Source organism: Dendropsophus ebraccatus, unplaced genomic scaffold (genome assembly GCF_027789765.1).
Source record: "Dendropsophus ebraccatus isolate aDenEbr1 unplaced genomic scaffold, aDenEbr1.pat pat_scaffold_605_ctg1, whole genome shotgun sequence".
Lineage (NCBI taxonomy): Eukaryota > Metazoa > Chordata > Amphibia > Anura > Hylidae > Dendropsophus > Dendropsophus ebraccatus.
In genome coordinates this window covers 79,748-92,934 of record NW_027210204.1, presented here as the reverse complement: position 1 = coordinate 92,934, position 13,187 = coordinate 79,748, and the positions used below count along the sequence as shown (strand labels likewise).

The 13,187-nt window shown below is 45.0% G+C and overlaps 1 protein-coding gene across 2 annotated transcripts; it reads left to right on the top strand.

Moving 5' to 3' along the window:
* The first annotated feature begins 2,496 nt into the window (after positions 1–2,496).
* On the top strand, positions 2,497–12,677 carry LOC138777660 (pejvakin-like). 2 transcript variants are annotated; one of them, XM_069956324.1, is made up of 5 exons: positions 2,497–2,535; positions 8,318–8,459; positions 10,041–10,158; positions 10,273–10,383; positions 12,196–12,677. In XM_069956324.1, exons 2-5 carry the CDS (start codon positions 8,388–8,390, stop codon positions 12,495–12,497), a joined length of 603 nt encoding a protein of 200 aa, XP_069812425.1. In that variant the 5' UTR covers positions 2,497–2,535; positions 8,318–8,387; the 3' UTR covers positions 12,498–12,677. The 2 variants fall into 2 exon arrangements, with proteins under 2 accessions (XP_069812425.1, XP_069812426.1); XM_069956325.1 differs by lacking the exon at positions 2,497–2,535 and adding an exon at positions 7,648–7,706.
* The last annotated feature ends 510 nt before the right edge of the window (positions 12,678–13,187 follow it).

Here is a 13,187-nt window from a genome sequence, read left to right as displayed (position 1 = left end):
TCAATGATTTCTTATGGGAAAATATGATTTGGTTTAAGAGCAGATTTGGATTACAAGCACTGTCCCGGAATGAATATGCTCGTAATCCAAGGCACCACTGGTATAGGTTTTCTATGGGAATTTGCTACTGCTCCTGGACAGTTCCTGACATGGATAGAGGTGGCAGCAGAGAGCACTGTGCCAGACTAGAACAAATCTGTACTTCCTGCAGGACATATAGCAGCTGATAAGTACTGGAAGACTTGTTTTTTTTTTTAATAGAAGTAATTTACAAACCTATATAATTTTCCGATACCAGTTAATTCAAAAATGATTTTATTCTCTGGAGTACCTCTATAACATCCTACCTCAGGTCTACCTACAATAAGCTCAAATGATTTTAATCACAAGCTTCTAAAGCCAATACATTGTTTTGTATGATTTTTGAATAAGCTATAAGTGTATGTAAACTTCTGATCCACAGTAATTCTGACAGAGTGAATTATAAATGTAATGAGCTGTTTGTAAACTATTGTTGGAAAAGATGCTTGTATCATGTACAAAGTAGATGTCCAAAGCAACTGACTAAGACTATAGCTTGTTGGCATTAAAGGGGTTATCCAGCGCTACAAAAACATGGCCACTTTCCCCCTACAGTTGTCTCCAGTTTGGGTGGTGTTTTTGAAACTTAGTTCCATTAAAGTAAATGGAGCTTAATTGCAAACTGCACCTGAACTGGAGACAACAGTTAGGGGAAAAGTGGGCCAGTTTTGTAGCGCTGGATAACCCCTTTAAAACTGTGGAGAAACAAAGAAGCATGGCCACCAGCCTTCAAGAAGCAGGGATGCTGGACCAGTCACTATCCTACCATTCCCAGTGCACTTACTGGAGGGACTATCATCCAGATGGGGGCCATCACCTAGGTGTATAGTAAGGACAGGGGTAAAATTACAGGAGAAGTCCGGGTGAATATTTTTATTAAAGTATGTATTGTTCTCCAAAAGTTTATACAAATCCCCCAATATACACTATTAAGGGAAATGCACATAAATGCTTTTTCCCTGCACTTACTACTGCATCAAGGCTTCACTTTCTGGATAACATGGTGATGTCACTTCCTGGATAACATGGTGATGTCACTTCCTGGATAAAATGGTGATGTCACGACCTGTCTCCCAGAGCTGTGCGGGCTGTGGCTGCTGGAGAGGATGATGGCAGGGGGACACCGAGGGACACAAGACACTGGAGGGACACTGAGCATCCCCCTGCCATCATCCTCTCCAGCAGCCACAGCCCGCACAGCTCTGGGAGTCGGGTCGTGACATCATCCAGGAAGTGAAGCCTTGATGCAGTAGAAGTGCAGGGAAAAAAGCACTTTATAAGCATTCCTGTAATAAGTGTATATTGGTAATTTGTATAACTTTTGGGGGCGATACAATACTTTAATAAAAATTTTCACTGGACTTCTCCTTTAAGGCTGCACCTGTTTGTCCCTAGTGGCGGGCTCCCTCAGTATCCCTGATCTTTAGACAAGTAATTAGGCTCAGTAACACATTCCCAGCACCGCCATATGCAAGGATTCCCAGCACCGCCAAGGATGAGCTTCAGCACCGCCATATGCATGCATACTTTATAGGAAAGGTTGGCGGCTATATACCTGCTGTTATGACCTGTACTACATACATCAGTTCTCTTCAGTACTGGATTAGAGTCATATTCTTCTTTGTTCATTAGGGGTCAGTTCCTATCAGCTGCTGAATTACGAAGATAAATCGGACGTTTCCTTAAACAGGAGACATGGGAACCAGATTATGAATGATTTCGGGATTAATATTTATTGGATCGGATTCTGTCGCAGTTAAAGCTTCCTTGGCGTTGTAACCAAACATGAAGTGGAAGTCCCAACCCTGCTTAAGGAGCTGATAATCCAGGTAGAGGATCATATCATGGACTTATATCTCCATAGGGGTACAGAGGTAGCAGTCACAACCAAGTTCTAAAGCAGGGATGGGAAACCTTCGGCCCTCCGGCTGTTGCAAAACTACAATTCCCATCATGCCTGGACAGCTAAAGCTTTGGCTGTCCAGGCATGATGGGAATTGTAGTTTTGCAACAGCTGGAGAGTCGAAGGTTCCCCATCCCTGTTCTAAAGGCTCCACTACCAAATAATAAAACACCAGTATTAGGGCCGTATCACACGGACCGACATTTAATGTAAGCGAGCCCAGATCTACTAGGTCGGTGCTCGTTTACTGAGCCTATATATTGTTAGCGATGTCTGTGCAGCCCTTGTTGTATATAGTAAATAAGTAAGTATATACTTTATCCCTCCAGGCTCCCCGGTGTCCCTCTAGCTTCTCTCAGCTCCCTGCAACTGGCACTGCTGAGACCGTTTCTGAAGTGACAAGCCACTCAGCTAATCATTGGCCGAGACAGGACAGCACCGCAGCCAGTGATTGGTTGAGAAGCCTGTTACTGCACAGACAGCTTCTGACGTGCCAGCAGCGGCTGCATTGACCGGGGAGAAGCTAGAAGGACACTGGGGAGTGTGGAGAGGTAAGTATATGCATTATTATATTTTACAGTTTCCTCAGCCATTGGCCGCACATCACTATTACATGTAGTGATGTGCGGTCGGCAGCTGAGGATTTTAAAACATGTTAAAAGACAATGATCAGCCAGTGATTGTTTCTTTGGCTGATCGTTGTCTTTATGACACGGAGCAATAATCTGCCTGGTTCGGCATATTATCGATCCCTGTAATATAGGGCCCTTATACAGTAAGTGCATGGTTTTGGTGGGGGGGCTGAGCTTCAAGTTAAACCTCTGTACGTCACAGTGCTGATGTTGTGAGAATTGTCTGAATCCTTTTTAAAATATCTCTCTAGACAAATTTGGTTACAAAAAATGGCATGGTCATTGTGCAATTCTGACCTCTTAGCCAAAAACTAAGCTGAGACAGACTTGTAGCTGTGATGATAAGGAGGAGGCTGCTTGAGGCATTACAGTGATAGGTGACACCAGTAGCTGGATATGACAATAGATGAGGCTCACAGCTTAGTTCCCCACTCTGTGTGGAATGATTTCTGCAAAGGTCACAAACACCTTTAGGCTATGTTCACACTACGTATCAGACTGGCCGTTCCCAGCCAGAGCGTATACTATGTGTATAATTCTCCGGCCAGGATCCCATTAAAAGTAAGGCATTGTTCCACCGCGCCAAAAGTACGGCCCCTGTTGCCATCGGCAACAACGGCCGTACTTTTACGTAGTGTGAACATAGCCTTACTATTCATGTCAATGGGGTAGCTCCTATTGTTGCCTATGTCCATGAAGACTGCAGAAAAGAATATCTTTAAATGCTGGTAAAAACAGCTCAGACAAAATGTCTGTCCTCATAAAAACATACAAAAAAAATTTATAAAAAATTTACTTTTAGAAAATTAAAAATGATTAGAAAAAGAGCTGCCCAGGGGGCTCTGATGGTAGTGTGACCACAGCCTTAGTACATTCACAATTTACAGTGTCAGGCCATGTTCCCACGACGTCTTTCTTTTGCCACCTTTTTAGATGGCTGTCATTTTGCCGTTGATTTCGGTGATACACACATTTTGGCGCCGATGTGTGTATTATGCAAATTATGACCAAAATGTGCATATTATTATATAGTATTGTGGCCCCATAATGATAGCCATCCAAAAAGGTGGCCAAAGAAAGACGATGTGGAATCATAGCCTTAGGCTACGTTCACACAGAGCAAAAGGGGCGGATTACGCAAGGAAATATTTCCGCCTGAAATCAACTGACGCTGAATTCCGAGCAGAATATAAGCAGAATGTAAGCAGAATCCCTGCGTATTCTGCTAGGAAAGTGTTCAGCTCGTAATTAGCTCTTGACAAATTCAGCGCGGAATACTCGAGGAATCCGCGCTGAATCCGCATGCATTCAGCACTGAAATTCAGCGAGTATTTGGTGAGTAAACTAGACTATACCAGAACATATACTAGAATCCTCCTCCCCCCCCCTTTTCCCCATTTCCGCGCTGATTCAGCGAGTAATTTCCGCTTGTATTACGCTTGTATTCCGCGCTGAATCCGCGCTGAAACTGAAAATCAGAGCCCCATTGATTTGTATAGGCTTCCGCTAGCGGAAGAATGAACATGTTCATTCTTCTGGCGGAAAGCGGATTAGTTCAGTGCGGAAATTCCACTGTGTGAACTGCAGAGCAGAATTTCCATTCAACACAATGGAAATTAGCTCTGCACCTATTTTAACGGCTGAAATTTCAGCGCTGATTCAGCGCAGAAATTCAGCTGCTTTTGCTCAGTGGGAACGAGCCCTTAAAGGGGAACTATCAGAAGGTTAGACAAATCTAACCGGCTGATAGCCCCTTAATGCACACTGGGTGCAGAGGAGGAAGGTGTGTGAGTTACCTTCCCCCTCGGTGGCGTTCATGTGCAGTTTGTAGATGAATCGGCCCAGAGCAGGGCCGTCTTAACAGCATTATGGGCCCCTGGGCAGAGGTGCGAATTGGGCCCCCCGCTGCCGCCTCCATTAAAACCCCCCATCTTTGCAACCCCGCCCCTAGCCAGTACAATTACGTACAATAAAAAATACAAATTATTGTTAACATAAACTTTAATTCACAACACAGTCTTTCAGCAGCGCAAAAACAAAAAATAACCGTGCGTGCATGCCTCACCAAACCAGACCAGGTTGGCTTCAAAGTATCCAAAAAACGCAATGGAGACAGCACTTCCAACAGCAATCTGCAGGGTTTATTGTCACACCAGTGCAACATGTCTCATATATACAGAGGGGCAACAACATGACTATTATATATGAGAACCATGTTGTCTCCCTGTATGTATACTGTATAATACAATATACAGGGAAACAACATGGCTTATATATAGAGAAGGGCAAAACAACATGTCTCATATAGACAGAGGAGCAACAACATGACTATTATATTATATATGAACCATGTTGTTTCCCTGTATACAGAATACAGGGAAACAACATGGTTCATATATAATATAATAGTCATGTTGTTGCCCCTCTGTCTATATGAGACATGTTGTTTTGCCCTTCTCTATATATATGCCAGATAACAAGCAACAAATATTACCACCGCATACTGACTAACACCACCGCTGCTACTGACTAATCCACTGTACACAGATCACTATCACCTCATCCAGTCATATAGAGGTACCCAGCTCTACACAGGTTCTGTACACCAAATACATTACAGTGCAGATACATCAAGTGACTCACATGGGACGTCTTCTCTGATCAGAGTTCTTCCCTTTTCATCTTCTTTTCCATTTGCCCTGTGCCGTTATGAGAACTTCTCCAAGCCAAGAATCCACAGAATCTGCCAGACAGACATATTAGGCTCCACACTCTGTCACCATCCTCATCTCTCTACACACTGCACATCTGTATTGGCCCCTTATAGATAGCTCCCCCTGTATTACCCCCTTATAGATGGCTCCCTCCTGTATCCCCCCCCCTTATAGATGGCTCCCCCCTGTATCCCCCCTATAGATGGCTCCCCCTGTATCCCCCCTATAGATGGCTCCCCCCTGTATCCCCCCCTATAGATGGCTCCCCCTGTATCCCCCCTATAGATGGCTCCCCCCTGTATCCCCCCCTATAGATGGCTTCCCCCTGTATCCCCCCCCCCCCCTTATAGATAGCTCCCCCTGTATTACCCCCTTATAGATGGCTTCCCCCTCTATCCCCCCCCTTATAGATGGCTCCCCCCTTTATCCCCCCCCCTTATAGATGGCTCCCCCCTGTATCCCCCCCTTATAGATGGCTCCCCCTGTATCCCCCCGGTATAGATGGCTCCCCCTGTATCACCCCCTTATAGATGGCTCCCCCCTGTATCCCCCCCTATAGATGGCTCCCCCCTGTATCCCCCCTATAGATGGCTCCCCCCTGTATCCCCCCCTATAGATGGCTCCCCCTGTATCCCCCCCTATAGATGGCTCCCCCCTGTATCCCCCCTATAGATGGCTCCCCCCTGTATCCCCCCCCTATAGATGCTCCCCCTGTATCCCCCCTATAGATGGCTCCCCCCTGTATCCCCCTATAGATGGCTCCCCCCTGTATCCCCCTATAGATGGCTCCCCCCTGTATCCCCCCCTATAGATGGCTCCCCTGTATCCCCCCTATAGATGGCTCCCCCCTGTATCCCCCCCTACAGATGGCTCCCTCCTGTATCCCCCCCTATAGATGGCTCCCCCCTGTATCCCCCCCTATAGATGGCTCTCCCCTGTATCCCCCCTATAGATGGCTCCCCCTGTATCCCCCCTATAGATGGCTCCCCCTGTATCCCCCCCTATAGATGGCTCCCCCTGTATCCCCCCTATAGATGGCTCCCCCCTGTATCCCCCCCCTATAGATGGCTCCCCCTGTATCCCCCCTATAGATGGCTCCCCCCTGTATCCCCCCTTATAGATGGCTCCCCCGTATTCCCCCCTTATAGATGGCTCCCCCCTGCAAAGCAGATAAAAAAAACAAACACACAACTCACCTACCAGCGCTCCCCCGTCGCTGCTTCCTCTCCTCTTCTGCCCCCGACTGATGCGTCGCTCCCCGGGGGATTCTCCGGGAGCGCATACATCCGGAAGCTCAGTGTGCGCCCAGGCCGGGACTTCCGGTACAGAAAGCCCCAGCGACGCGCACTGAGGTTCCTGATGCGTGCGCTCCCGGAGAATCCCCCAGGGAGCGACGCATCAGCCGGGGCCGGATTTCCTCTTGCGACCGCAAGCAAGAAAGTGCTTGCGGTCGCAACAGAAGGGGAAGGGGGGGCGCGCAGGGCCGTCTTACCCATTGGGCATGGGAGGCGGCTGCCCGGGGACCCTTGCGTCCTAGGGGGCCCCTGCCTGCTGTCACAGCAGGCAGGGGCCCCCTAGGACGCAAGGGCGCCCGGGCAGCCGCCTACCATGCCCCAATGGGTAAGACGGCCCTGGCCCAGAGCACAGTTAGGAGCACTGCCCCGCCCACATTGTGCCGATCTGGCCCGCCCACTCCATTGATTATCATTAGAAGGAGTGGGCCATCTCGGCATAATAGAGGCGGGGCAACGCTCCTCCTGGTGCTCCGGACCGTGGATTCAACTACTAACTGCACAGGAACGCCACCGAAGAGGAAGGTAAGAGTCATACATTCCTCCTCTGCGTCCTGTACGCATTGAGGGGCTATCAGCAGGTTAGATTAGTTCCCCTTTAATGTACGATGCATAGTTTGCAATGTGCACTGCATAATATACTTTTTTTGTGTTGGTCATTTGTATAGGGAAGAAAGTACATTGTATTTTTTGGGTCACCAAACCCAGAGGTAACATAACCATCAGTTAGCTGTCATAAGTCATCTTGTCTGTTCCAGTTGTAGATGCCAGGCTGGAAATTTCTATATAAATGTCAGCGGTTCACCTAAGGTGGCGTGCCAAGATGCGTCATGTGTTTGGGTATCCCTCCTGTTGTCAGAGTGCTAGGTCCATATAAGAAGCCGGGGGACACAACAGAACTTGTGTAGAAGTGTTTTGGAGGAAACCCACAGGGAGAACATACAGGACAACGTGTGCTCCATGCACATGTTGTCCTTGCTGGGAAAAGAATCACTTGAATCAATCACGCTTACCTTGGTAAATAGTTATTGGTCAATAGTATTATGTACTAGTGACATCTGGTGGTGAAATTACTGAACTACAGGTACATACATTAGTATATACTATATGTATGTATGTTATACTGTATCTCTGTATGTTCATGCTTTACTTTCATATGGTAAAAACATATATTTACTTAAAATGATAGTGATAGTAAAATATTGAAATGAAAAAAAAAAAACAACAACAAAAAACAACATTTTTTGCATATTTGCATGGTTTTCATGTTGCAACTAGAGCTACCCACTTACTGTGTAATTTTTCAGTCCAGTCCAGTGCGGATAAATAGACTGCAGATGAGCACTTGATAGTTACATGGTCATAGAGTTAGCCATTGATGTCTGATCAGGGGTGCTGACAACCGTGCTTTGTATTGTGCAGATGTATAGCGGATTGGCGAGGGTGCTGGGTGTCGTCACCCTGCTGATCACACATTGATGTACTATCCAGTAGGTAAACAATTATTGTTATTAACCTGGAAAACCCCTTCAAGTAAATGCGCGGTGCATAGCCATCAGTCATTGCAGCCTGGAAAAACCCTTTAATATTACTGTTTTTTCACTTATGGCTGAAACATCCTCATGATGTGGTCACATTATATTATTTTATGACAATTGATTTGTTTTTAATCTACTGATTCTTTCTCATTCTTAGAACAATTGACTTGGAACACTGTTTAGTTCGACAATCAAGAGAGAATGGGAAGGAGATCCTATGTGTGGTCATGGAGAGCATTCGGACAACTCGCCAGTGTTCTCTGTCTGTCCATGCTGGTATGCGGGGAGAAGCCATGAGGGTAAGTCTACAGATCTTTATAATGTGCAACTTTCTTATTAGTCTTTTTTTAAAATTTCCTATTATTTTTGCTCCTGTGGAGTGTGTAAGGTTGCCCCCAGACCCAGGCTTTTTGGGGCGTTTTGTGTGTTTTTGTGTGTATTCTGTTTGTGCTGATATTAATGTTTTTCGGATCGGCATTCGGACATCACTGAAGTCTGTGTTCAGGTTCAAATGCTAACCCGAAGACACCCACCCCATAAAGGAAGGGGTTACAGACCTGGCACACCTTGTTTTCTGTGTGCCAGATCACTTGGGCGGGGGGGGACAACTGATTTACTTCACCCAGACCATGCTTCATTGGGGGGTGGCAGGTTGGGTGTTTAATCTTCGAGTCCTACTACACAGCCCTATAATAAACGAGTGCCGTTCTGCTAGGTCGGCGTTCGTTTACTGAGCTATTACACGGGACAATTATCAGGCAGCAAGGGCTGCTCGTAATATTTATTATTTTTTACTTTAATCATCAGCTGTCGGCCGCGCATCGCTATTACACGTAGCGATGTGCGGTCGGCGCCCAATGTTTGTTAAAGAAACGATCAGCCGATGATCGTTTCATCAGCTGATTCTGATTTTGTTCTTTGTTATTACATGAAGCGATTATTGGCCGGATTTGCCTGATTCAGCTGACTATTGCTCTGTGTAATAGGGCCCTTACCCTCTTGGTGTCTTGCGGTGCTTTAAAAAATTATTCTAAGAGATGGGACCCCGCTGCAGCCGCTGATTGGCTAAGCAGAGACTCCTCCAGTTTCAGCTCAGCCAATCAGCAGCTGCAGCAGTGTCAGCTCAGCCACTGATTGTCTGAGCAGACATTTGGGGAGCCAGAGCCTGGCAGACATCAAGTTCAATGTGCTGAGTCTGGTGAAGAAAGAAGACATCTATGGTGAGTATGGTGAGGAAAAACTGCTTTGGAGCCTCAAAAACACCAAAAAGGGGAGAAAAACACCAAGTATGTAAGGCATTTCATAGAATTTCATTGACTGCCAGCTAACATCTGTCCATGGTGTTTTTTTTTTTGTGTTCTGCAAAATTTTGAGGCAGTGTGAAACCAGTCTAATACCTTCACCTGGCTGGTAGTACTCACCCTGCTCTGCCCCTCTCTATGTCTTTTTTCTCCATGTAAAGGCCATATTACAGGGACCAACCTACGAGTTCATTTTTCTTCACTTTTCTCTTTGCTAATGTCAGTGTGAGCGTTGCTTATCTTTATCTGAACATTACACCTACTAGTTTTAGTGTAGGCTGTAAAATGAGACACCATCTAAAGTCTATTCTGTTATTCTGACATCTAGTGGCCAAAATGAAAACTTTCATATTTTACTTCATGTTAAACTATTTATAATATTTATTTGTATAGTGCCAACAGATTCCGCAGCGCTTCTTATTTGTTCAATAGGACCCGCCGATAACATCCCCTTCAATCAAACCAACCCCGCATTCTTAAAAAAGTTTATAGGATGAATAAGGAATGCTTCTGTGTTTCTGAGGATTTAAATATTGATTTACTAATACATTTCTTGTTATCTTCTCAATCTAATATCAGTTTCACATAATTGATGAGAAAAACCACAAGGGGCGTGACAAAGCTATTGTATTTCCAGCCCACACAACCATAGCATTCAGTATTTTTGATCTGTACATTCACCTGGATGGTCACTTTGGTAAGTGTCATAATTTTTTTTATGCGTATTTGACTCTAGGTCATTATATAGTAAGTTGTCCAGGTAAGAAAAAAAAAAAGATAATTCTTAGCGATATATGTCCTTGTTTTTCAGAACTTTGTGTCTCATCTGCTTCGAAAGGAGGTTTTGAGAAGGTGCCCAGTAGATCATTTTCATTGAACGCTATACGGAACACCTTGTACCGAACAGGCATCTTATTCACCGGTAAGATAGGTAACATAATATCATAGTTATTAAGGTTGGAAAAAGACAAGAGTCCATCAAGTTCAACCTACTGTGTTGATCCAGAAGCAGATGCCTTTCCAACACATGGAGAAAAATTCCTTCCCGACTCCAAAATCAGAATAATCCCTGGATCCGCATCTTATCATCGGCTAATGTCCATTACTTGTAATACTATTTTTTTTTTTTCAAGAAAAGTATCCAGACCTCCCATTTAATGACAACATCATCTGGCAGAGAGTTCATAGTCTCAATGCTCGTACAGTAAAGAATCCACGTCTGTGCGGATGGTGAAATCTTCTTTCCTCTAGACGTAGAGGATGCCTCCTTGTCATGGTTACAGACCTAGGAGTAAAAAGACCACTACAAAGATCTCTGTACTGTCCATTCATATATTTGTACATTGTGATCAGATCGCCCCTACAGCATCCTTTTTCTAAAAGTGTGGTAACATGTCCTGGTCCTGTAACCCACCCATTCCCTTAATGACCTTTGTTGCCCTCCTCTGCACTTGCTCCTGTTCAGCTTTGTCCTTCTTATAGCGGTGCCCAAAACTGTACACAGTATTCCATATGTGGTCTGACCAGTGATTTATAAAGAGGCAAAACTATGTTCTCATCTTTAGCATCTTTACCTCTTTTGATGCATCCCATTATTTGATTAGCCTTGGCAGCTGCTGCCTGGCACTGATCACTAAAGTTCACTTTACTGTCCAGGTCTTTTTCAGAAGCAGTCTTACCCAGGGTAAGGGTGCGATCCACTGCGGATCCGCAGCAGAAAATCAGCTGCGGGTCCGGTAACTGCTGTCTGCAATTTCATAACATCCTGTGTCAACCGTTCCCACCAGAAATGTAAGCTTAGCATTGGCTCTATACTGCCTATGCTGAGTTTCCATTTCTGGAGAGAATAGTGCGTGACCGGATCTTTTAAAATCCCTGACATCAGACATGAAAATAGTTAAAAGCAGCCCCCCCCCCAACTGCCAAAAAAAAATAAAAATTCCCACAAAAATAATGAGGCTCTTGGTTACCATTTGCAAACAGTGTAAACTACTCCACCACGGTAAGGTGACCTCATATCGGGGCAGACCCTACACTGTACTATGGCCTCTCCATGGCATGTGATACGCCTATGCTCTGGGCATGAAATCCGTCTTATACCTGCAAAAGTAATTGCACCACCTGGGTGGGATAGGTGGAGTGCACGACCAAGTAGAGTCAGCCACTTCCCCCATCTGGAACACAGAACAAAAGACAAGTTTGGTCAGTTCTCCTAGTACAGTGTAGGGTCTGCCCCGATATGAGGCCACCTTATCGCGGTGGGGTGGTTTACACTGCTTGCAAATGGTAACCAAGAGCCTCATTATTTTTGTGGGAATTTTTTTTAGCAGTTGGGGGGGGGGCTGCTTTTAACTATTTTCATGTCTGTAGTGGGTCTGTATCTTGCCATTGCGGTGAGCTGTTGCATTTTCTGTATTTTAGTGTTTGCAATTTCAGCCATAGCAACGTGCTCCTGCCTAGTGTGAATGGTGTCTAAGTATATGCCACTGACATACGGTAGTTTGCAGCCTCAAGCTGTGTTTACACAACATCAAAATAACGTCCATTACTTGTATAATGACGGCCGTTTTTATAACGTAACAGCTGTCCAATAAAAATGGCTATTATTTTGACAGTGTGTGTGTGTGTGAATATAACCTCAGAATGTTAACAAGAATGTTTCCACAAGTATTTATTGATATGTTTGTTTTGTTCTGTGTTTAATCCTAAAAGTAATTCTTGTTTTCTTGGACAGGGAAAAGAACAATGGATATCATTGCTAACGCAGATTCTTACATGGATGACATATTTTCGGATTATTACGACAAGGCTGCTAGCATGACTGACATTTCTACCACATTCATGCGAGAAGGCGCTCACACTCGTGCTAACCTCCTGAATAATAACATTCCCAAGGGACCATGCGCTCTGTGCGGGATGGGAAACTCCAAAAGAGAGACTGTATATGGCTGCTTCGAGTGCTCTTTTAATGGACAGAAATACGTCAGGCTGCATGCTGTCCCTTGCTTTGACCTGTGGCACAAAAGACTGAAGTGATCATTGTATGATGCATTGGTGCCTCTACGACTCTCAGGCGAACCTGTGCCACAGCTCTCATCACATATATGCAAAAAGGACTCCTTCCACAACCTAACCATACAAGGTGCATCGTGACTACTGGTAAACGGTCAATGATTCAGCCAATGAGCAGTGTCAAATGTATTTATAAACTAGAAACCACAAAAAAGAGAAGACTAAACAATGTCATAATACAAAACAATTCCAAAATGGTACAGGGTTCAATTATTTTTTTTATTTTTTTTGGTGCAGTACAGTGAAGTTGAATTTAGAGGGGAATTGGCAGGAGACATGTCCACCTGGAGTTTTTTTATAATTTTTAGTCACTTAACATGAAAGTACAGGATTTTCACTGCTATTATGACCTTTTTATGTAAATATTTACTTAGTGTCAAAAAGTAACACTTGCCCATAGGATAGGTGAAGTGAGTTGCACCATTACAATGACACCTGTCAGGGGGAGGGATATGGCAACAAGTCACAGATCAATACATCCCCAGAAATTGCTTGGTGGTTAAGGGGTTGTCCAGTGCTCAAAACTTGTCTCCAGTTCAGGTGCGGTTTGCAATTAAAGGGGTACTCCAGCGGGGGGCTTTTTTGCTGGGACAGGGAAGGAGGTGGTTGAGGGAAAAGACGTCCACTCACCTCCCCAGTTCCAGCGGCGGGTTC

What these genes read in the sequence shown, in the direction of transcription:
- LOC138777660 (XM_069956324.1), top strand. Translation starts at nt 8,388, where the DNA reads ATGGAGAGCATTCGGACAACTCGCCAGTGTTCTCTGTCTGTCCATGCT. An exon ending in TGCGGGGAGAAGCCATGAGG is followed by an intron (nt 8,460 to 10,040) that starts GTAAGTCTACAG and finishes ATCTAATATCAG; the next exon opens with TTTCACATAATTGATGAGAA. An exon ending in TCACCTGGATGGTCACTTTG is followed by an intron (nt 10,159 to 10,272) that starts GTAAGTGTCATA and finishes CTTGTTTTTCAG; the next exon opens with AACTTTGTGTCTCATCTGCT.